This window comes from Nyctereutes procyonoides, unplaced genomic scaffold (genome assembly GCF_905146905.1).
Source record: "Nyctereutes procyonoides isolate TBG_1078 unplaced genomic scaffold, NYPRO_anot_genome, whole genome shotgun sequence".
Classification (NCBI taxonomy): domain Eukaryota; kingdom Metazoa; phylum Chordata; class Mammalia; order Carnivora; family Canidae; genus Nyctereutes; species Nyctereutes procyonoides.
The window spans coordinates 14070621-14096990 of NW_026575130.1; the positions used below are offsets into that span (position 1 = coordinate 14070621).

Here is a 26370-nt window from a genome sequence, read left to right on the forward strand (position 1 = left end):
GCTTAAATTCAAGTAGATTAATGAATTTGAATTTGTTTTCACCACAAAAAGTTATCTTTTTCTGGACCACTTTGACATATTTACCAACTATTACTTTGATTAATACCTTAAATAGAGTGATTTTTAAAGCCAGTACTACAAAACAAAATGGAACAGCATGTGATTCAAGCATTTATAATGTTATCAATAGTGACTCAATGGTAAATACTCCTAACATAGTTCTTGTTCCAACCATTTACTGATTAGCTACTAATATAGCACTATAGAGTGTTAGCCTTGATTCTAGCAATGGAAATTTGGTCTGTGATGTGGTGGCTCGGTAACTATAAAAATGTACAGCAAACATACAGTTTTAAGGATTCTTAAATTGCTTTAACACAGGAGGAAACAGTAATGAACTCCAGGGGAATAGATGCAAAAGAACCAACAGAAGGAAGTAACCTACTGAATAGCAGTGACAAAAAGCTACAAGAAAGACCAACTGAGTCAAATTATTTGCAAAGACTAAGACAAATATTTGCTTGCCCTCCACATGGTTTACTGGATAGAGGAATAACAAATGGTACGTAAATGGTAAAAATTAATTCAGAAAGAGGGTAAAAGATGAAATTGTAATAATGAGAGATTCCAAAATGATATGGTTTAAAGAACAAAAAGAAGTTGACTTCTCTCACACACAAAAACTCCTGGGTGAACAATTCATTGTGGTAGATAGGTCTGGTCCATAGTCATTGAAGGACCCATGCTGACAAGTTCCATCATCTTCAACATGAGGCTTCCCGCAGTGCAGTTGCCACCCATTCCAGCTGGCAGGAAGAGGAAAAGAGCAGAGATCAACGACATTTTACTTTTTTGTATCTGAGTAATTTCACAAGATTACATTTGGGTTCCAATGAGAAAAATTACTGAGAAATCACTTGTAAAAAGAAAACCACTACATAAATGTTGGTTTTAATTATTATTGAATAATGCAACTAATGTTTGAACAAACACAGCTCAATTTATACTTCCAAATGAATCCATCATTTTATAAGTAAGAATCTTGGTTTCCAATTCAACTTATTCCAGTACAACTACTATTATGTAAAATACTGGGGGGATTTTTCTTTGGGAATGTAATCTGAGCACTACTTCAAAGATTGTCTTTGAGGAATGGATTTGGTTTTGGGAGGCACCCAAACATTATAATGACATCAATTTGATGAATAGATGCATGTTCTGATTCAGTAATGCTGTTTTTTGTTCAAAAAGGAAATGTGTGTGTGTGTGAGGGTATATATATTTTGTACATTGTAGGATATATAAAATAGTACCACTACTGGAGTACATATATATGGATTCTCAAAATAAATATGTTGAAGAATATAACACATCAGATTTAAAAGTTTTGTTTACTAAAAATCAGACTCATTTCTTTATTGTTATACTTTATTTGTAAGCTCTGAAAGACATTTTTACCATTCTGAACTGGGATGGAAGCTAAGTATAATATATTATACTTTAGGCTCTACATGTTTTTAATAAAATTAGGTAAGTCTCTAAACTAGCATGAGAAAAAAAATCTCAAACTTTACTTAAAACATGTAGAAAAAAACAGGTTCCAAAATATACACCAGTTGATAAGGCAACAGATAATTTAATACCTTTTCTGTCCTTTTTATTATTTTTTTTAAACTTTCACCATTCAAATCGTGGCAGATTTCTAGTTAAAATATTTACAGTAAAACAGATAGGGATTGCATTAAGGAAAGGGTATAAATTAATGATGTGATTGGGGATTCATTTTTTCTAATTCTATGATCATCGTCCATAAAGCTGCCTGAGAAATGGGAAATCATGATATATAAACACCTCTTCACTTGTTTTCCTGTACTCCTTCCTGTGTTCCTTCAGTATACTTAACTATTTTTTCTTAAGAAGTAGATCTTACATGTGAAAATATGATTTTCCAAAATCATAAATGAGAAAAATTACTAACTGAATTACTAACTGAATTAAATGTTATTTAGAGCAACCTTGTACATTTACTATGTACTTAGAACTGCATTTTGAATATGAGAAAGGAAAGGAACATTAGAAGTTTCAAAGAAAAGTGGCCTTTTAAAAATCTTTTATTTATTTATTCATGAGAGACACAGAGAGAGAAGCAGAGACACAGCAGAGGAAGAAGCAGCTCCCTGCAGGGAGCCTGATGTGGGACTCTATCCCAGGACTCTGGGATCATGACCTGAGCCAAAGGCAGATGCTCAACTGCTGAGCCACCCAGGTGTCTCAGAAAAGTGGTCTTGAAGTGGAAAACTTTATTCTATTTTTCTGAATTTAGTACAAAACTGTTTTTATGCTGTGATTAAGTAAAATTTAGTAGCCAGCAGTTCCTACTTTCCTATTACACCTCCCGTACTACATAGAAATTTCAGCTCCTATTCCCAACTGAAAAATACAAAAGCTTCTTAGTCATTTCATGTAATGGCATCATAGCCTACAAAACTATAATAATTCCGTGAAGGTTAAAAAATGGGACATCAGATTTGATCTCCAGCAATATGGTCGGTGAGACTCAACTGTCTTCTCATTTATGTAAGTGAAAACATCTGAAAACAATATTTTAAACCTTCTTAAATGTATCTTTTATCTGTCAAGAAAACAGGAAGTTATCAGACACCAAAACCAGTATGACTAGAAGAGATAAATAAGCACTCAAACTGGCTTCTACTCTGGAGGCTTCTGTAAAATACCAGTGAACTTGAGTTTCTTTTTGAGAACCATGAACGTATCAGAGGCTATGCTTGAGTCTGCCCAGGTTGGGAGAAGTTTCATAGGAGACATCATTCTCCCTCACCCACATTGGGAAGCTGGAACCCAAAGTGATGGTGAATTTGAGGCAAACCTGCCCTGCAGAGGGGCCTGCAACTAAACCTATTTGTCTCAACTGTAGTGTTGGCTGGAGGAATGAGTCTTTACTATAAATGTGTGACTTCATACTGATTTGTGTTCCAAAGTCACAGAAAAAAAACTCAAGCTGAAAATATATCTAAAAGTCATCCTCGATTGTTCAGATTCTAAGCACATGATAGGAACAAATTCAGATCCTATCTGGAAAAACTCACATTCAACTCCAACAATTCCCAAAGATGAAGTTTCATGGACGAGCTCACTGTTGCCAAAAAAACAAAAAGACAAATAACAAAATCACAACATGTATAAGGAAGCAGATTTCAAAAATTTGTATTATTAGAAAATAAAATACAAAATATTTTTAATATCTATAAAGAAGTTAAAGAGGAGGTAGGAAATATAGGTATAAAACAAATAACTATTTACAAAAATGAACAGATTTTGATAAGCACCAAATTGAAGTTCTAGAAACGAAGGACATAGTACAGTAATTGAAATTTAAAACTCAGTAGATTAGGTAGCGATTAAGTGAAAAGAAGATTGATAATCTAGCAAAGATCTGAAGAGATTACAAGGCCATGCACACAGAAGAAAAATGGACATTATGAAAACTGAGGTTAGGCAAATGGAGAAGGGACTATGACTTTAGTTATTTAATCATAGTTCCAGCAAAGGAGAATAGGAAGAAGAATGGGGAAGAGGAAATATTTGAAGAAATAAAGACAGAATGTTCCAGAATTGATGGAAAACAAATCCTAAGCAAACTAAAGATCATACTGAAATTAAACATAAGTACTGAACATTTCCCACTGAAATTGCAGAAAACTGAAGAAAAAGTGAAGATCTTCAAAACAGCCAAAGAAACAGAATTCTCTAAAAGAGACTTAAAAACAATAATAAAAGCCAGAAAACCAAGGAATAATATTTCAAGGAACTGGGAGAAAGTGACTCTCAGCCTAGAACTGTATACCCTGAAAATCAATCTTTTAAGAATGAGAATGAATAAAGGTAATTACAGATAAATAAAACTAAGAATTTACTACCAACAGATCTTCATGAGAAATATAGTGTGCCTTGCTACAGTGTTTCCACACCATGAATTAGTTCATATAAGATGGTAAATAAGGAATTGTGTCAGCGTAATATGAAAGTTTACATTTGTACCTAATTTTTCCTGCCACATTAATGTTTTGCATCATCAAGCAACAGCAAGTGAATGCAAAATGCATTGAAAAACAAAAAAAGATCAGGTATATGGTTTCTTACAATTAAAGATAAAGCCTTCCTAAAATTAGGACTTTCTAAAAAGCTGAACTCTTTCAGGCAGTTAGTTGCTGGTTTAGGGGCCTCAAAGACTTTTCAACTTTCTACACCATTGAACTATCTAATGAAACCACATGTGGATGTAGAAGCTGACAGTACAGATAAAGTAGCTGCCAACACTTTTCCCTCAGTTAAAACATCAACAATAACAACAAATATTTGATTGATGGAGAAGGCTATAATCTGGGTCAGATTTGGATAGAACTGCTTTCTATTTAAAGCAAATGCTTTCAGGATTCTACATCTTGAAGTAGTAAGTGTGGTTCCAGGGTTTAAGTCCACAAAAAAGAGACCATGAGATGCAAATGTCAATGGAGATTTAAGTGTGCTGGTACTTTTATTAGGATTCTTACTGTTTTTGTCAGTACAGTTGATGACAGTTGGTTATAAGTTTGAGTAGTCTGCCAAGTGCTTTCCCATAAGTCTGTATTTTCAGTGTACAGTTTAGTACAACACAAGGTTTTCAAACAAGCAAACCTATTTCACATTCTAATAGAAATGCCTCTATTAAAGGAAATACTTCAGGCAACAAAATAATTGTCCCAGATAAAAGGCCTGAGTTACATAATGAATAATGATCAAAGTAGAAAATAGGTATGTGGGTGATTCTAAACAAACATTGACCATAGAAAAGAAACAATAAGAGCATTTAATTAAAGACAGAACTAAAATCCTGGAATGGGATTGTTCAAGTATTCTCCTGTTCGTATGAAGAGAGAAAGATAACCATTGTTTCCCTTTTTATTAAATAATATTTATGGTAAAATTATAAAGAAAAATAGGAGAATTCAAGGTAGTAGTTCCTTCTGGCAGGAGATGGGGGATGGGATTAGGAGGAGCCATAAGGGATCCAAAGGCACTGGTAATATCCTGTTTTTTAAGATAGTTGGTAATTACCCAGTTGTTCATATTACTGATGTTCTTTAAAATTACACATGGTTATAAATGTTTGTTTGTATATATTCAATTTTTTAAAATTTTTACATTATATTAAAACTTACATATGACAAGTTACTGGTAGAAACTAGTTTTCTTGGTTTATTTCAGTTACCATGGTCATTCTTCTCTGGGCTGTAGTTTGGTCAATTACTGGTAGCGAATGTCTTCCTGGAGGAAACCTATTTGGAATTATAATCCTATTCTATTGTGCCATCATTGGAGGTAAACTTTTGGGATTGATTAAATTACCTACATTGCCTCCTCTGCCTCATCTTCTAGGTAAGTGCTAAACACTTTCTGTTTTCTTCAAGGATAAATCATATTTTAAAAATTATAGTTTGGAACACTTAGGGAAATAAATATAAAATATTTCTGTATTTGTTGTGCTGAAGCCAAAAGCCAGTTGTTAAATTTTGAGTTTGATGAGCCAGTTGTTAAACAGTAATTTTTAAAAATAAATTATAGGGATCCCTGGGTGGCGCAGTGGTTTGGCGCCTGCCTTTGGCCCAGGGCGCGATCCTGGAGACCCGGGATCGAATCCCACGTCGGGCTCCCGGGGCATGGAGCCTGCTTCTCCCTCTGCCTGTGTCTCTGCCTCTCTCTCTCTCTCTGTATGACTATCGTAAATAAATAAATAAAATTTAAAAAATAAAAAATAAAAATAAATTATATATGTTTACAACTAAATAATTTGCATAAAAACAAGACCAATAGATTCTCAAAACTGATCACTTCCTAATTATTTTACTGCATTTTCCCTTTATTGGTGCTCTTGAAATTATATAATTAATATATAATGGTGTGCCACTGACTAGCCCTTCCCAACTGCACATTCGTTGACTTCATATTGGTAGCTTAACACCAACCATGGTAGAAATAACTATAAAACAGAAATCAGTTAATGATACAGAAGACGGCTTAATATACTGTAAGTCACTCACATCATTGACAAAGGGGTGAAGGGGTCATCTGCCAAATCAATATCAGGTGGCCATGTCAAAGCACACCATCAGCAAAGGAAACAGTATCCCAGAGAAGTTGTTTTCACATTCATTTGGGAAATAAAAAATGCTTCTTCCTGCCCCCCCCACCAGAAACCTCCAAAAGAAACAACATATTTTTGAGTTCTTATTAGGTTATTATTTCCTTTGAACTTGTGCTCATTTCAGCACTATTTGTAATGAAAAATCTGAAAAGTTCTGTAAAGTCCATTAATTGATCCAAAAATTAGAGTACTTCCAAACAATGAGATACTATTACAACTATTTTTTTTAAAGATTTATTTATTTGTTTTAGAGAGAGAGATTGTGCACAAGCAGAGGTGGGGAGCATAAAGAGGAGAGAATCTCAAGCAGACTCCCTGCTGAGCATGGAGCCCTTTGTAGGGTATGATCCCAAGACCCTGACATCACAACCCCAGCCAAAACTGATAGTCAAATGCTCAACCAACTGAGCCAACAAGGCGCCCTGATACTATTAGAAAATGAGGCACATGCACACATACAGAAGCATGCTTAAATAGGTATAGAAACTTTCTGGAAAGGCACAGAAAAACCTTAAGAGTGAATACCTTTGGTAAATGAAGGTTGAAAATTTGTACTTGGGTTAGGGCAATGTGCTTGTCACTTTATACTTATTGATAATGTTTTAATTTACCATCAGCATGGGTTATCCATATTATTCTTTTAAAAACGACTGTTGTAAATTAGTTCATACTTCCAGCAATTCTGGAAAGACTGTAACTGGAGAATCCAGAACTTAAGAAACTTTCTAGATTAAATGGCAGCAATGAGAGATGCCTGGCAGTGATGCTTCCTGGCCTAACAGTGTCTGGAGCAAGTCACAAAAACTATGCTTGTAATTAGCCTCTATTCTTACAGCTTACATACAGAATGTTACATTAGTAAATTAGTTTAATCATTTAATGTGTAGTGCTTGTAAGGACATGCTGAAAAGAGGATCCTTCTGGGGAAGAACAGAATCTGAAAGCCTCATGATGTCTGATGGAGGAGACTTTCCTGTTGAAGGGGCCTCACAAACTCCTCAGCTACTTCAATTACGTATACTTCCCAGATGTGTCACATTTGATCTTCACACCTTGGAAGAAACTTCTAGCCCATCCAGAAACTTCTCAACTTCCTAGCCCCTTCTTCCCTTCTTTGAATTCCTCTGACTCACCCCTCCTGTCTGAGCTCATGTAATACTTTCCTATGTTTCCATAAAATTGAAGTTGTCAGTTTAACTTGCTCCCCTAGAGACTGAAATCTTGTTGAGGTGAAAGTATCAAGCTTTTTGTTTGTCATTATATTTCTAATACCTACCATGATGTCTAAAATACTGAAGGCATTTGGTAAATGTTGTATGGCTGAACAAAAGAAGAGTCAGCAGCTGACATGATAGCAATGTCTATTTCATCATACCATAACTCACCAATAAGCCTTTGTTGTTGTTTTTTTTTAAAGTAAGTTGTATCTTTTTTAAGATTTTATTTATTTATTCATGAGAGACAGAGAGAGAGAGGCACAGACACAGGCAGAGGGTGAAGCCGGCTCCATGCAGCGAGCCCGACATGGGACTCGATCCCAGGTATCCAGGATCACACCCTGGGCTGCAGGCGGCGCCAAACCGCTGAGCCACCCGGGCTGCCCACCAATAAGCCTTTGCAAAGCAAGTTATATATTTTTTATTAAATTATCTGGCTTGAAGGTAAAATAGAGCCCATACAGATATTTGTTGGTAATTCAGGTCATCTGACATAGCAAATAATTTCAGGAACTGTTTGCTATTTGCACACAAAAGAGTGACCGAATTGGGCGTTATATTAAAACATTTTTTGTTGAGAATTTGACCACATTTCTGTCCAAATACTGCATCCTTTCTGTTTCAAGTTCAATTATTTAGGAATGATTAATGATTGCAATAATTTTTTAAAGATTTATTTATTCATCTTAGAGAGACAGGGCCGGTGCAAAGGGAGAGAATCTTCAATACAACTCCCCACTGAGTATGGAGCCAGACTCGGGGCTCTGTCCCATGATCCATGAAATCACGACCTGAGCCAAAACCAAGAGAGTCAGATACTCAACCTCCTGAGCCATCTAGGGACCTCTAATTCTAACCATTTAAATCTGCATATTAAGACCTTGTCTTAGTTCTTCTAATATATTATTTTAATTTTTTTTATTAAAAGTTTAATATTATTTCATCTAGGGACTAAGGATAAAAGAAGTGTTTTCTGGGATTACAGAGTAGTCTCTTTCACATCTCAAGTGCAGAAAAATACCTGTCAGAATGGTAAAATCAACAACACAGGAAACAACTGGTATTGCCAAGGATTTGGTAAAAGGGGAGCACTCTTACACTGTTGGTGGGAATCCAAACTGGTGCAGCCACTCTGGAAAACAGTATGGAGGTTCCTCAAAAAGCTAAAAATAGAGCTACCCTACAACTAAGCAATTGCACTACTAGTATTTACCCAAAAGATACAAAAATACTAATTCAAAGGGACATTTATAACCTGAACATTTACAACAGCATTATCTACAATAGCCACATTATAGAAACAGCCCCAAATGTCCATTGACTGATGAATGGATAAGGAAGATGTGGTATATTCATATGCAATGGACTACTACTCAGCCTTGAAAAAGAATGAAATCTTACTATTTGCAAGGATATAAAGAGAGCTAGAGAGTATTATGCTAAGTGAAATAAGTCAGAGAAAGACAAATACCATATGATTTCGCTCACATGAGGAATTTAAGAAACAAAACAGATGAACATGGAGGAGGAAAAAGAGAGGCAAATCAGAAAACAGACTCATAATTATAGAGAACAAACTGATGGTTACCAGTGGGGAGTTGAGTGGGGTAATGGGTTAGGTAGGTAATGAGTATTAAGAAGGGCACCTGTCCTGATGAGCAGGTGTTATATGGAAGTGTTGAATCACTATATTGTAAACCTGAAAAAAATATTATACTGTATGTTAACTAGCTGGAATTTAAATAAAAACTAAAAAACAATATTAAAGAGTCATGAACTCAAAAGATAACTAAATAAATAAAATGCCAAAAATATTTTCTATATTTAACTACTAACTAAAGAGTTATTTGACTTTTCCATTTTAGGCATGCTGCTTGCTGGGTTTCTTATCAGAAATATCCCTATCATCAGTGATAACGTACAGATCAAGTACAAGTGGTCTTCCGCTTTGAGAAGCATAGCCCTGTCTGTCATATTGGTCCGCGCTGGCCTTGGGCTTGATTCAAAGGTATGCAGTGTAAATTTCTAATTATTGACTAGGAATTGTAGTGGTAGTCTGCAACTAGTGGTAGTCACTAGTGGTAGTCACTGAGCTTTAAACACTTTGCATGACATCTCAAGAAGAGATTGGAGTTTATTTCATGCAGGACTGACTATTCCCGGAAGATGTTGCTATATTCTTTCTTGGAGTAATGTGGAATTCCTGTTTGGGGACAGCACTAAGAATAAAGGCTCCCCTTTTCTCTGACAGAGATGTAGATCATTCTTAAAACTTATGGTCAAGAGAGAAGATATCTCATTTTTGATGTGCAAAGCCTTATGCAAGTGTTTAGAGCTAACTATACCAGCTCAAGAAACTGCTTGGTACATAGGGTGAGTCTCAAGTATACTTATTTTATGCTATTACTAATATATGTTCTTGAATTACGGAATGAATGTTCTTAAGGATGAATATTTTCGCCCTCGCTTCATTATGAGGCCACAAATTATTAAAAAGAAAAAAAAAGCTAACACTAAGAGTTAGAAAGTTAAATCAGCTAGTTTGGGGATTAATGAGCACAGACTCTGGAACATCCTCCCTGAGTTCAAACCTAGTTGCATAACTTATCAATTTCATGATCTTAGGCAAGTGACTTTACCTTGTGCCTTTTTAGATAAGGACATCTAAAAATAATCCCCATTATAATCCCTAACTATATCATACGGTTGCTATGAGGACTAAATAAACTATCTTCAAAACACTTAGAACACTGAAATGTTTGTTAAATAAAACTCATTACCTGGAAAATTCATGATAACCCAGGCATGGTCTGCATACTGAAGAAAAGTTTGTTTGTTTGTTTTTTTGAAGAAAAAGTATTTAATGTCATAATCTCTTTCTGTCTTTATAGGATTATTTTAGTATCTCTATTTGTATATTTCAGGCCCTGAAGAAGTTGAAGGGTGTTTGTATAAGATTATCCATGTGTCCTTGTCTTGTGGAGGCCTGCACATCTGCTCTCCTTGCCCACTTTCTAATGGGTTTACCGTGGCAATGGGGATTTATACTGGGGTAATGATTTTTCTTTGTCATATGAAAATAGTGCAGGGATGTTAGGGCTTTCTCTGATTCCATACAAGAGAATGCATAACAGCATTTCTTAGGACATCGGAAAATACAACATAGATATTTCAGCATAATCTAAATATTGTAACTTCAAAATATAGTATATATCTAACTTTTACAGCGATTGTGATTTAAAGTATTGAAGAAGTAATGGTCTTTTACCTACACCTGATTCCATGCCGGCGAGAGAAATGTCATATCTCACCTCAAAGTCTGTAGAAAGGATGATAAATACATCAACAGTAGTCCACATCTAATACTGTTTTTCTCCTTTTTCTGTCACCAGTTATAATTAAGTGCTTCCACTGTCTCTTCCTTCCACTGCCAGTTCTTCTAATGGGTTAATAGCCATGAGAAGTAAATAAATATAAAAGTAGTTAGTAAGAATTTAGTATTAATATTTAGGGAAGAAAAAAGAAATTCTTACTCCTCATGGTTGAGACTGTGGAGCTGGACTGCCTGGATTCAAATCCCAACCCTGTGACTTTCCAGTATGTGACCTTTGGCAAGTTAATGAATCTTTCTTCATCCCAATCTTCTGATTTACAGAATGAAGATAGCAATTATAGCTACTTTCTAGGATTATTGTGAGGATTAAATTAGCTAATATATGTAAATCGTTTAAAATAGACTTTGGGGGGAATATGAATAATAGTGAAGGGGAATATAAGGGAAGGGAGAAGAAATGTGTGGGAGATATCAGAAAGGGACACAGAACATAAAGACTTCTAACTCTGGGAAATGAACTAGGGGTGGTGGAAGGGGAGGAGGGCGGGGGGTGGGGGTGAATGGGTGACGGGCACGGAGGGGGACACTTGACGGGATGAGCACTGGGTGTTATTCTGTATGTTGGTAAATTGAACACCAATAAAAATTAATTTATAAAAAATAAAAAAAAATAAATAAATATTGGGCATCCTTGAAAAAAAAAATAAAAAATAAAAAATAAAATAGACTTTGGCACACAGTAAGCACCGTATAACATTTTCTGCTGTTAGTGCTCCTACTGGGGTTCTATCACTGTCACTGCTACTATGGCCTTCTCCTAGTCTGTTGTCTATTTTATATACCAAGTCCCAAAAGAATGTCTAACGTCAGTCGGTTCCTATTTATTTATTTAAAATTTTATTTATTTATTCATGAGAGACATAGAGAGAGAGAGAGGCAGAGACACAGGCTGAGGGAGAAGCAGGGTCCCTGCAAGGAGCCCAAGGTGGGACTCAATCCCGGAGCCCAGGATCATGCCCTGGGCCAAAGGCAGACATTAAACCACTGAGCCACCCAGGTGTCCCAGGTCGGTTCCAATTTAAAAAGCATGTGGCTGTATTTTTCAACCCTCATACCATGAATGCTTTAGTTTTGTTTGTTTTTTTTAAAGGCAGATTCCTGGAACTGAACCCCATTAGGTCTTCTGTACCACCCATAATTAGGTATTTTTGGGCAACCCAAGTAACTCCGGTATAGGTTGTCTGGCCACATTTTGACATCAGTGTAGAACTTGTGTGTGTGTGTGTGTGTATTTCTGATTTAGTGCTTACTGCCATATGAAAGATGGCAGTTATCTAAAATATAACCTCTAAAACAATAGCTTTATCTATAATTTCAACAACAATAATCTAAAGTATAATCTCTAAAACAATAGCTTTACTATAATTTCAAACAATAGCTTTTACTATAATCTAAAGTATAACCTCTAAAACAATAGCTTTACTATAATTTCAACAACAATAATAATAATGAGTAAGCTGCTATCACATTTTAAAGTGCTGCCTACTTAGTTTTGTTTTAGGTGCTGTATCTCCAGCTGTCGTGGTACCTTCCATGCTCCTTTTGCAGGAAGGAGGCTATGGGGTTGAAAAAGGCATCCCGACCTTGCTCATGGCTGCTGGCAGTTTCGATGATATTCTGGCTATCACTGGCTTCAACACATGCTTGGGCATGGCCTTTTCCACAGGTAAACAAGGAGCTGTTTTCTTGTGATCTAAAGACATTAATCATGATGTTACAAGCTAGGGATATTTGCTTGATAATTGAATAAGGCAGACAAAATAGGGAAAGCAACTCTAAGAGCTAGTTCTATACCTAAGGAGGGACCTGTAGCTTCCTATTTTATTCCCTTCATCCTCTGGACATGGGCTGTTCCAGTGTTCTGGTCAGTGCATTAGTTAGGGATCCAGAGTAGCAAAGTTTAAGGAAGGATTCGAATAATTTTTGCGTGGAGCCTTCTGGGAAAGTTAAATTTTGCAGACTTCACACTTAGTAGGTTTTTCAAAAAGCACAAATGACTAGAGCCATCCAAGTGGAAGGAATAGCATTCTTCCAAAACAGGAAGAGTTTCTGCTCTCTTCTCCTTAACATGTTACAGGCAATACAGCAATGATGGTTATCTTATTAATACTTACTAAGTGATATAGATGTATTTTATGCTAAGTAGTAGTAAAAGAAAGGTGTAAAGCATTTTTTGTCCCACACTATTATCAATACTTTTATTCTCCTTTGGAACAGGAGTTTATTTTTAATCCATGTCCAAGATTGGGAGATAAGATTTGCAATTCCATATTACTGACAAAATGTAATTGTAGCCTACATTTAGCTTCCAATTATTGTGGGAACACACTTTCTTGGAAAGTTATGTGTTCTTAGTCTCTCTACCCCCACAGTTATCTTACCATTTTACATTTATGCTGATTATTTAGAACCTCCCCCCTTTCATTGCCCTAAATTTGCCTTACGTCCAGTAATTAAATTAATCTTAGCAAAACATTGTTTTCATAGTGTTACCTTTTGGTACAAGAACCAATGAGATTTCCTTATTATCTATTAGGTCAAATCTACACTCTCATCTTTCTTTTAATTCTACTGTACCTATCCAAACTTGTGTTCTTGCTGCCTTCCTGGTATACATCTTTGTTTACCTTTTTTGTCTTCTACTCCCCAGCTTTATTGAGGTATAACTGACAAATAAAATTGTAAGACATTTAAGGCATATGGCATGGTGATTTGTTATACATACATTGTGAAAGGATCCTCTGTCGAATAAATTAGCACTTCCATCACCTCACATATTTACCTATTGTTGAGAACATTTAAGTTCTGCTTTCTTAGCAAATTTCAGATATCCAATATAGTGTTGTTACAGTTACCTTGTTAAACATTAGATCCTCAGACCTCCTTCATTTTATACTTGAAAGTTTGTATCCTTTACCAGCCTCTCCCTGTTTCCCCTACCCCCGCCCCCCCAGCAACCACTTTTCTACTGGCAGGTCTGAGTTCAACTTTCTGTTTTTTTTGCATCTTTAAAACAATGGTTCTCAGCCTCAGCTGCATACTAGAGTTACTTGGGGAGCTTTAAAAAAATACTCATCTGTGGGCACTACCTTAAACCAATTAAATCAGAACCTTGGGGATGGAAACTAGGCATTAGAGCAAGAGCTTGCATTAGAATCACAGGGGAGGGGGAGAAGGAGGGGGAGAGGCGGGGTGGGGGGGCAGGTTTACAGGGGTTTTCATAATCTGGAGAGAATATGGGTTATAGATAAAGAACTTTCCAAGTCAACAATGCTATGTTCCCTCTGTGCTGCTCCACTAAATGTGGTCCTTAGACATTATGGATGAGAACTACCCGGAGCCTCTTTATACTGTGGATCCCAAGCCCTGCCAGGCTTACTGAATCAGAATTTTTAGAGGTGGGTCCAATAAGTCTTTTTTTCTTTCTTAAGCAACCTTACATACCAGAGACTGAAACTAATTAACTACTTTCTACACATTTATAGTAAATTATTTACTGTAATGGCTTGAGACATAGGCTATTATCACAGCTAGATGATTCTGACAGTCACACCATTACCTAACATAGAGCTGCCCAGCTAAATAAAATGACTACAGAGGTAATTATTTTTTTAAATAAGAGAAATGAGTGAAACTCTCAGGAAGGAATAACTGTTGCCCCCCTACCCACTGTAAGTCCATTAGCTGGGGCCCTGTAAATCAGACTGACAAAAAACAAATTAACAAGAGAAAAGCAGTTTGTCAGCCTGTGCACCCTACTTACAGAGGGGCATACTCAGTGATGACTAACTCAAAGGGGTGGTTAGACTTTGGGTGTGTGCATGTGTGCATGCCTGCATTCATGTAGCATCTTAGCAAAGAACAATAATTTTGTAGAGAAGAACAAGACAAAGGAAAAGAACTTTGAGCTTTCGAAGGCAGCAAATTGTGGAAAGGCAAATTGGTAAACTAATGGTAGCTAGGGCTGCTTTTAACAAAATTTGTTAGGCACATTACTCTGGTCCTGTCTCTGGGCTGGTAAGGATCCAAAATTGTCTCAGTGGTTAACTTCTGTCCTTCCTGGTGGAGGAGAGAAAAACACTTTAAATATTTATGTCCTTTTAGGCAAATATAGGGAGATAGATGCCTTTTCTTGATTCTGCTGCTTCTCAGTTGTCTTCTGCTCGAAATAATCCTTATGCCAAAGTGACATATCTTGGATGGTATGTTCTGCTACCCTACACTACAATAACAAGAAACCACATAACTAGTTAGTACATTTTTTCTTACAACAGTGGGAGAAAGGGCTTTATGTGTTGAGCAATTTATTTTCAGTATAATATACTAACAGGTTTTTTGAAATTAAAGTATTCTAAATTCTGTTGGCTATGGACGAAAACAGATTCTACTTACCTATATATTATATTTCTTTCTTGCTGTTTTTTGGGGTTTTTTTTGTTTGTTGGATTGATTTTTTATGTCAAGTTTTTATGTAAATGCCAGTTAACATACAGTGTAATATTAGTTTCAGGAGTAGAATTTAGTGGTTCCTCACTTACCTATAATACCCAGTACTCAGGACTCAGTGGTTGAGCATCTGTCTTTGGCTCAGGTCCTGATGCCAGGGTACTGGGATCAAGTACTGCATTGGGCTCCCCACAGGAAGCCTGCCTCTCCCTCTGCCTATGTCTCTGCCTCTCATGAATAAATAAATAAAATCTTAAAAAAAAATACCCAGTACTCATGACAAGTACCCTCCTTAATACCTATCACCCATTAGCCTACCTCTCTTGCAGCAACCCTCAATTTTTTTTCTATAATTAAGAGTCTGTATTATGATTTGCCTTTCTCTTTTTTTTAACGCATGCTCATCTGTTTCATTTCTTAAATTCCACATGTGAGTGAAATCATATGGTATTTGTCTTTCTTTTGCTGACTTAATTCTTTTAGCATTATAGTCTCTAGCTCCATCCGTGTCATTGCAGATGGCAAAATTTCATTCTTTTTTTCATGCTGAGTGATATTTCTATTACATATTCCTTATCCCTCAATCAGTTGATAGATATTTGGGCTATGTCCATAATTTGGCTATTGTTGATAATGTTGCTATAAACATTGCCGTGCATTTATCCCTTAAAATCAGTATTTTTATATCCTTTGGGTAAATACATAGTAGTGCAACTGTTGGATCCTAGGTTAGCTCTATTTTTAACTTACTGAAGAACCTCCATACTGTTTTTCAGAGTGGCTTCACCAGTTTACATTCCCACCAACAGCACAAGAGAGTTCTTTTTTCTCTGCATCCTTGCCAACATCTGCTGTTTCATGTATTGCTAATTTTAGCCATTCTGACAGGTGTGAGATGCTATCTCATTGTAGTTTTGAGTTTTATTTCCCCGATGATGAGTGATTTTGAGCATCTCTTCATGTGTCCATTAGATATCTGCATGTCTTCTTTAAAAAAGTGTCTATTCATGTATTTTGCCCATTTCTTAACTGGATTATTTGGTTTTTGGGTGTTGAGTTTTATAAGTTCCTTATAAATTTTGGATACTAACTCTTTATCAGATATGTCATTTACTAATATTGTCTCCCATTCCAAAGGTTGCCTTTTAGTTTTGTTGATTATTTCCTTCACTGTGCAGAAGGTTTTTATCTTGATGAACTCCTAATAGTTTATTTTTGCTTTTGTTTCCCTTGCCTCAGGAGACATATCTAGTAAAAAGTCGCCATGGCCAGTGCCAAGGTGGTTATTGCCTATGTCCCTCTCTATGATTTTGATGGTTTCCTGTCTCACATTTAGGTCTTTCATCCATTTTGAACTTATTCTTGTGTATGGTGTAAGAAAGTGGTCCAGTTTCCCTAACACCATGTGTTGAAGAGACTGTCTTTTTTCCAATGGATATTCTTTACTACTTTGTCAAAGATCAGTTGATCATAGAGTTTGAGGGTTCATTTCTGGGTTCTCTATTTTGCTCCATTGATCTATGTGTCTGTTTTTATGCCAGTATAGTACTGTCTTGATGATTATAGCTTTGTATATAACTTGAAGTCCAGAATTTTGATGCCTCCAGCTTTGCTTTCCTTTTTCAAAATTGTTTGGCTATTCAGGGACTTTTGTGGTTCCATACAAATTGTAGGATTTTTTGTTCTAGCTCTGTGAAAAATGCTCGTGGTAATTTTCATAAGGATTGCATTAAATGTGGAGATTGCTTTGGGTGGCATATACATTTTATAACATTTGTTCTTCCAATCCAAGAGCTTGGAATGTTTTTCCAAGAAATCTTCTATTTTTTCATTAGTGTTCTATAATTTTCAGAGTACAGATCTTTTGCCTCCTTGGTTAGGCTTATTCCTAAGTATCTTATGGTTTTTGGTGCAATTATAAATGGGATTGATTACTTGATTTCTCTTTCTGCTGCTTCATTATTGGTGTATAGAAATGCAACAGATTTCTGTACTTTGATTTTGTATCCTGCAACTTTGCTGAATTTGTGTATCAGTCCCTAACAATTTCTTGATGGTCTTTCAGGTTTTCTACATAGAGTATCACATTATCTGCAAATAGTGAAAGCTTGACTTCTTGCTGATTTGATGCCTTTTACTTCTTTTTGTTGTCTGATTGCTGAGGCTAGGACTATGTTAAATAAGAATGGTGAGAGTGGACGTCCTTGTCTTATTCCTGACTGTAGATGAAAAGCTCTCAGTTTTTCCCCATTGAGGATAAATTAGTTGTGGGTCTTTCATATATGACCTTTATGATGTTGAGTTAGGTTCTCTCTATCCCTACTTTGCTGAGTGTTTTTGTCAAGAATAGGTACTATACTTTGTCAAATGCTTTTTCTGCATCTATAGAGAGGAACATATGACTCTTACCCTTTCTTATCATGTTGATTGATTTGCAAATATTGAACCATTCTTACAACCTTGGAATAAATCCCACTTGATTATAGTGAATGATTCTTTAACTATTGGATTCGATTTGCTAGTCTCTTGAGAATTTTTACATCCATGTTCATTAGGAATATTGACCTGTAATTCTCTTTTGTAGTGCAGTCTTTGTCTGGTTTTGGAATCAAGGTAATACTGGCCTCATAATATGAGTTTGGAAGTTTTCCTTCCATTTCTATGTTTTGGAACAGTTGAAAAGAATAGATATTAAGTCTTCTTTAAATGTCTGATAGAATTCCCTTCAGAAGCCATCTGGCCCTGGACTTTTGTTTATTGGGAGATTTTTGATTCTTGATTCATTTTTTTTGCTGGTTATCAATCTGTTCAAGTTTTCTATTTCTTCCTGTTTCAGTTTTAGTAGTTTATGTCTATAGAAATTTACCCGTTTCTTCCAGATTGCCGAATTTGTTGGCATGTAGTTTTTCATAATATTCTCTTATAATTACTGTATTGCTGTGTTGTTTGTTGTGATCTCCCCTCTCTCATTTGTGATTTTATTTATTTGGATTTTCTCTCTTTGAAAAGTCTGGCTAGGAGTTTATAAGTTTTATTAATTTTTTCAAAGAACAGCTCCTGCTTTCATTGAGCCTTCTACTGGTTTTTTGTTTGTTTGTTTCTGTATTATTTATTTCTGCTCTAATCTTTATCACTTCCCTTCTTCTGGCTTTAGGCTTCATTTGTTCTTCTTTTATTAGCTCCTTTAGGTGTAAGGCTAGGTTATATATTTGAGATTTTTCTTGCTTCTTTATGTAGGCCTGTATTGCTATATAATTCTCTCTTATGACTGCTTTTGCTGCATCCTAAAAGTTTTGGAATGTTATGTTTTCGTTATCATTTGTTTCCATGTTTTTTTTATTCTTTTCTTTAATTTCCTGGTTGATCCATTCATTCTTTAGTAGAATATTCTCTCTTTTTAAAGATATTTATTTATTTATTTTATTTATTTATTTAGAGAGCATGAGGAAGGGGAGGGGCAGAGGGAGAGGGAGAGAGAGAATCTCAAGCAGACGACACACTGAGCATGGAGCCCAATGCAGGGCTCATTTCACAACCCTAGGATCATGACCTGAGCCAAAATCAACAGTCAGATGCTTAACCAACTGAGCCACCCACATGCCCTTAGTGTAGGATGTTCTTTATCCTCCATGAACTGGTGGTCTTTCCAAATTTTTTCTTGTGGTTGACTTCAAGTTTCATAGCAATGTGATCGGAAAATATGCATGGTATGATCTGTCTTTTTGTATTTGTTGAGGTCTGATTTGTTACCCAATATGTGATCTGTTCTGGAGAATGTTCCATGTGCACTTGAATATGTACTTTGCTGCTTTAGGATGAAATGTTCTGAATATATCTGCTAAGTCCATCTAATCCAGTGTGTGATTAAAAGCCATTGTTTCTTTGTTGATTTTCTGCCTAGATAATCTGTCCATTGATGTAAGTGGGGTGCTAAAATCCCTTACTATTATTGTATTATTACCGGTGAGTTATATAATGATATTTCAGAGAAGCTGTACAACTAATAAAGGCTCATCTGGGAACAATTTAAAAAATAATTTGTTTTCAGATTTACTTTTAGAAATAACTTTTAGAAACAGTAAGTCCCCTACATTCATTGTAGTAAGAAAAGATTCTTAGGGCTCCTAGCTGGCTCAGTTGGAAGAGCATGTGACTTCTGATCTTGGAGTTGTGAGTTTGAGCCCCATGTTGGGTGTAAAGAGTATAAATAAATAAATAAATAAATATTTTTTAAAAAGAGAGATTCTTGATTTTAAGTTACTATATTCTACACATCAGAGCTACTAAAATCAAAATACATTATGATTTAAAAAAATTAGGCTCTTAAATGGCAATTTGAAAACTAGATCTGTCTTTTCACTCAACCTTTACCTATTGTATAGTAGAACAAATTAGCTCTGATTCATAAATTTTATTTTATTCATATTTTCCTAGGCCCTTTAGTAAATTTTTATTGAAATAAATGAACAAAAAGGCATACAAATTATTGTGTGTGCCTGTTTTGGAATTATCTGCAATAATATACATAGCTTTCTTATAATACAGGCCCATTTTATTAGACATTTTAAGTCACATATATTTAAGAATGTGGAGATCAGGAATTATCTATATACTTTTCCTTCTATGTAATTAGATGCTTTATGTTGATGATTAAAGTCTAAGTATTTATGGATTTAGAATTCTGTCTGAAGTTTATCTTTTTATATGTTTTTAAGGCTCTACAGTTTTTAATGTTTTCAGAGGAATCTTAGAAGTGGTCATTGGTGTGGCAGCTGGATCTCTTCTTGGATTTTTTATTCAGTACTTTCCAAGCAGTGACCAGGTAAAAGAAATAATTTATAGGAAAGTCATGCTTTAAAATGTCATTGGAAAAGCATTCTGGAAGAGTCCTCTGAAAGCCAATGTGAAGAACATAATCTAGAAAATAGCTCCTCATTCTAAAACTGTTTATTGCTGAATCAGTGCTATCCATGAGATTTATGAAGAGGGCTAGAGATAAAGTTGACCCTTGAACGACATAGGGATTATGGGTGCCAACCCCCTACACAATCAAAAATCCATGTATAACTTTTGGCTCCCCAAAAACTTAACTACTAATAGCCCACTGTTGACTGGAAGCATTTCTGATAACATAAACAGTTGATTAACATGTTTTGTATGTTGTAGGTATTATACACTTTTTCTTACAATATAGTAAGCTAGAGAAGAGAAATTATTAAGAAAATCATAAAGAAGAGAAAATATATTTATAGTAGTGTACTATATTTATCAAAAAAAATTGGCATATAAGTAGACCTGTGCAGCTCAAATCTATGTTGTTAAGGGTCAACTGTGTAAGATCTACAACCCTAGAATTCTTTTTGAAAGATTTTATTTATTTATTCATGAGAGACACAGAGAGAGAGAGACAGAGACATACAGGGAGAAGCTGGCTCCTTGCAGGAAGCCTGATGTGGGACTGGATCCCCAGACACGGGATCATACCCTGAGGCAAAGGCAGACGCTCAACCACTGAGCCACCCAGGCATCCCCAACCCTAGAATTTTTTCTCTAATTTATATTATGTAAACTTCAAATTTTACCAAAAAATAAATAACATCAATTCCAAATACATAAGCCTTTTTTATTATTTTTATTTTTTATTTTACTATTATTCATAATGTTCAGCTAAATCAAGATATAAAATAGCTTTTGGACTTCTTTTTTTAGTATCAGCATATCTTAGATTCTAATTTTATCAAATACCTAAACTTTAATATCTTATTATAATATCATCTAATATTTCTTACCAAGGAGATCAAAGTTCTTTATTTTTTTTCAAAGTTCTTTATTATGCACAATGATTACTTAATATTCACAGAGTTTGTTTTGTTTTGTTTTACCCTCCTAAGTCCCTTGGGATAGATAAACATATAAAAGTCTTTCTTTTCTATAAGAACTGGTATTATTTTGAGATTTCAGGGCATTTTGAATGGAATTAGAAACTCAACTAAAGTAGAATTTTAAGAAAATTAATACTTCCATTGTCAGAAGGTATATTCATTTGAATTTTTACTATGCTTTTAAAAACTCCAATAAAAATTATAAAAGATTTTATGAATCATAAAATAAAATTGTGAGATTTTCTAATTACAACAAAATAAAGAGAAAAATTATGGCTTATATTTTGTTGCTTACTATATATAAAAATGATGTGGTAAGTACAGTAAAGTGCCACTCCATTTAATATGGAAGCCACTAGCTAGCTACATATGGCTATAGCAGATAGAGAACATTTTAATGGCAAGATACAGAAATTTCCAACATCCCTGAATGTTCTTTTAGAAAGCACTGATCTAAAGCAATCATATAAATCTATGTAGTCTAGTGTAAACCATGAAAAAGACCCATGAAGAGAGTACTATTAATATAATCTTTTTTATTGATGAGGAAATTGAAATTTATGGAGAAGTGACTTGAACAAGTTCACATAGCTGGAAAGCAGCAGAGCTGGGAATGAACTCTGGTAATCTACCGCTAGAGCCTGCATGCCTCCAAATCAAGAACTTCTAAAGAAGTACTTGCTTGCCTTCTAAACTGATCAGAAAGTTTGGGCCATGACAACATTTTTCTAAATATGTCTCCTAAGACGAGGGAAACAAAAGCAAAAATAAGCTATTGGGACTACATCAAAATAAAAAGGTTTTGCACAATGAAGGAAACCACCAACAAAACTGTAAGACAGCCTACTAAATGGGAGAAGATATTTATAAATGATATATCCAGTAGGACTTAATATCCAAAATATATAAAGAACTTCTACAACTCAACATCAAAAAAAAACAAATAATTCAATTAAAAATAGACAGAGTACCTGAATAGTTTTTCAAAGAAGGTATACAAATGGACAACAGACACATGAAAAGATTCTTGTCATAACTCACCATTAGAGAAATGCAAACCACAATGAGACATTACCTTACACCTGTCAAAATGGCTAAAATAAAAAAGACAAGAAATAATGAGTGTTGACGAGGATGTAGAGAAAAAGGAACACTTGTGAACTCTTGATGGGAATGTAAATTGGTGCAACTGTGGAAAATTGTATGGAGGTTCCTCAAAAAAATTAAAAATAGAAATACCATATGACCCAGTAATTCCAGTACGGGGTATTTACTCAAAGAAAATACTAATTTGAAATGATTATGCACCCCTATGTTTATTGCAGCATTATTTACAATAGCCAGGATATGAAAGCAACATTAGTGTCCATTAATAGATGAATGGATAAAAAAGGTACAGTGTATACATGGAATATTGAGCAGCCATAAAAAAGGATGAGATCTTGCCACTTGCAACAACATGGATAGATCTAGAGGGTATTATGCCAAGTGAAATAAGTCAGACTGAGAAAGACAAACAGCATACGATTTCAATCACATGTGGAATCTAAAACAAAAACGAATAAACAAACAAAAAGCAGAATAAAGCCTATAACAAACTGATGATTGCTGGAGGAGAGAGAGGAGGGGGATGGACAAAATGGATGAAGAGGAGTGGGAGGTATAGGCCTTCAGTTATGGAGTAAGTCATGGGAATAAAAGACACAACACAGAATATAGTCAGTGGTATTAATAATAGTGTTGTATGGTGACAGAAGATAGAGCTACACTTGTGGTGATCATGGCATAACATAGAGAAGTGAATCACTGTGTTGTACAAATGAAACTAATACAACATTGTGTGTCAACTATGCACAAAAAAATTAAAAATAAAAATTTTAAAAAATGATCAAGAAGTTTAAAAAGTTGAAGAAGAAAAAGTAAAGGGAGAAAGGTGCACATTTCCTAGACTTTAAAAACCAGCAGCAACAAAAAACTACTCTCAGTCTATAGGCTCTTAAAGCTTCTCAGTTATCAAGATTTTTTTTGTTTAAAGAGTTTATGTATTTATTCATGAGAGACACAGAGAGAGAGACAGAGACATAGGCAGAGGGAGAAGCAGGCTCCCCACAGGGAGCGGGACTCGATCCCAGGACCCCGGCATCACGACCTGAGCCAACGGTAGATGCTCAACTGCTGAGCCACGCACGTGTCCCAATCTTCAAAGGTTTAGAAAGAAAAACCAAGGGAGTGTTACATTAAAGAGAAAATAGCCTAAAAATTATAGAGATATCACATCTTTAACCTTCACAAAAACCCTATAACATAACTGCTTTCAGGGAGGAGAAAACAAAGCCTGAAGAAGCTAAATAATGTGACCACTACATATGCCAGGGGTAAATAAGAGTTAGAATTTTAACTCTGGTCTGTTGGCTCCAAAGCCCATGCACTTTTTTTTACTGTTGCATTCAGCCCTGTGAAATTCCACTTTGATAACTGCAGAGGAAAGTAACTAGAGTTCCTGAAAGAGGAGCTGGCATCTGTACATGTGCTGACTCCTACTTTTATTAAGGAAAAGAAAGTATTATGGCGTGCATTTATGGGCACAGACAGACATTTTTATTTTCCACTAAAATCCTGAATATAGAAAAACCAATCTTTAAAAATCAGCTATATATTGGGACACCTGGGTGGCTCCGCAGTTAAGCATCTGCCTTTAGCTCAGGGCGAGATCCTGGAGCCCCGGGATCGAGTCCCACATCAGGCTTCCTGCAGGGACCCTGCTTCTCTCTCTGCCTCTCTCTCTCTCTCTCTCTCTCTCTCTCTCTCTCTCTGTGTCTCTCATGAATAATTAAAATCTTTAAAAATAAATAAAATATAAAAAATATAAAAGTCAGCTATATGAAATAATTGACCTAATCAACTTTTTTTCTCTCCTCAAGGACAAACTTGTGTGGAAGAGAGCATTTCTTGTTTTGGGGCTGTCTGTGCTAGCTGTGTTCAGTAGTGTGTATTTTGGTTTCCCTGGGTCAGGAGGACTATGCACATTGGTCATGTCCTTCCTTGCAAGCTTGAGATGGGCCGGCGAAAAGGTAAATTTCATTTGAAGTTCTACTCATTTACGTTCTTTCTGATCAGATAATTTTTTTTCTTTCCAGATACTTTCTTAATATCAAATTACTAAAATTACTGAAAATGAAAGCTATGTTATATGCATATGTAAACGTATGCCAAACTGTATACACATGCGTCCTCTTCCCCTTTATATAACAATCTATAATTTGATGTCTTTACTTAAAATACATCATAGTTATATTTCCATGCTGCCTTCCTTATTCTTTGTAAGGGCTACAGAGTATTGCATTGTATGTGGTACTATATTTAACCACTCTCCTACTAACAGACATTTAGATTGTTTCTGGTTTTCTACTAAGACAAAAACTTTCAATAAAATATCCTACAAATGCCATATTTCATAAACTCTAAGACATTATCGAGTCTAAGATCACTATTATTTTACATGCCACCAAGAAAGAAAATCCATGCTGCCAATTAAACTATGATATGACATCCTAATTTCAGAAATGAGAAAATGTGAAAAAGAGTCAACAAAATATAATATACTTTGAGTTTACCTGTAGGATAAATTTCTAGAAGTACAGTTCCTCTATAAAAGAATATGTACACTGATACTTTTGATAATATCAGCTTACCCCTTTAAAAGACTGCACCGGTTTGTATTCTCACTAACAGTATGAGAAGGTAATCTGTTTTTCTTTTTCTTTAATTTTTAAAATTTAAATTCAATTAATTAACATATAATAAATTATTGGTTTCAGAGGTAGAGGTCAGTGATTCATCTGTTTTATATAATACCCAGTGCTTACTACATCATATACTCTCCTTAATGTCCATCACCCAGTTATTCCATCCGCCCAGGCCCCTCTCCTTCAGCAGCCCTCAGTTTGATTCCTATGATTAAGGAATCAAATGGTTTGTCTCCCTCTCTGATTTCATTGTGTTTTATTTTTTTTCCTCCCTTACCTATGATTCTGTTTTGTTTCTTAAATTCCACATATGAGTGAGATCATATGATAATTGTCTTTCTCTGATTGACTTATTTGGCTTAGCGTAATACCCTCCAGTTTCATCCATGTCATTGCAAACAGTAAGATTTCATTTTTTTGATGGTTGAGTGGTAGTCCAGTATTTATATATATATGCCACCTCTTTATCCATTCATCTGTTTATGGACATCTGGGCTTTTTCCATAGTTTGCCTATTGTGGACCTCACTGCTATAAACATTGGGGTGCATTTGTATCGTTGGGGTAAATACCCAGTTGTGCAATTGCTGAGTCATAGGGTAGCTCTATTTTCAACTTTTTGAGTAATCTCCATACTGTTTTCCACAGTGACCTCACCAGCTTGTGTTCCCACCAACAGTGTAAGAAGGTTCCCCTTTCTCTGCATCCTTGCCAACATCTGTTATTTTCTGACTTGTTCATTTTAGCTGTTCTGACTGACTGGTGTGAGGTGGTGTCTCATTGTGGTTTTGATTTGTATTTTCCTGATGCTGAGTGATGTGGAGAATATTTTCATGTGTCTGATGACCATTCGTATATCTTCTTTGGAGAAATATCTGTTCATGTCTTCTGCCCATTTCTTGATTGCATTATTTGTTCTTTGGGTGTTGAGGTTAAGTTCTTTATAGATTTGGGGTACTAGCCCCTTACCCAATAAGACAATGCAAATATCTTCTCCCATTTTGTCAGTTGTATTTTGATTTTGTCAACTGTTTCCTTTGTTGTGCAAAAGCTTTTGATCTTGATGAAGTCCCAATAGTTCATTTTTGCCTTTGTTTCCTTTGTCTTTGGATACGTGTCCAGCCAGAATTTGCTGTGGCCAAAGTCAAAGAGGTTGCTGCTTGTGTTCCCCTCTAGGATTTTGATGGATTACTGTCTCACATTTAGGGCTTTCGTCCATTTTGAGTCTATTTTTGTGTGTGGTGTAAGATAATGGTCCAGTTTCATTCCTTTACATTTGGCTATCCAGTTTTCCCATCATCAATTCTTGAAGAGACTTTTTTCCATTGGGTATTCTTTTCTGTTTTGTTGAAGATTAGTTGACCATAGAGTTGAGGGTCTATTTGTAGGTTCTCTATTCTGTTCCATTCATCTGTGTGTCTGTTTTTGTGCCAGTATCATACCATCTTGATGATTACAGCTTTGTAATATAGCTTGCATTCCAG

General features: G+C 35.4%; 1 protein-coding gene across 2 annotated transcripts in view; it reads left to right on the top strand.

The window, feature by feature from the left end:
• Positions 1–26370, top strand: part of SLC9B2 (solute carrier family 9 member B2) — a 64152-nt gene that overhangs the window by 13039 nt on the left and 24743 nt on the right. For both annotated transcript variants that reach the window (XM_055342337.1, XM_055342338.1), the window contains exons 4-10: positions 382–562; positions 5266–5436; positions 9285–9427; positions 10344–10471; positions 12304–12479; positions 19975–20081; positions 24063–24212. In XM_055342337.1, coding sequence (XP_055198312.1) covers positions 382–562; positions 5266–5436; positions 9285–9427; positions 10344–10471; positions 12304–12479; positions 19975–20081; positions 24063–24212 — 1056 coding nt within the window. The remainder of the gene's footprint in view (positions 1–381; positions 563–5265; positions 5437–9284; positions 9428–10343; positions 10472–12303; positions 12480–19974; positions 20082–24062; positions 24213–26370) is intronic.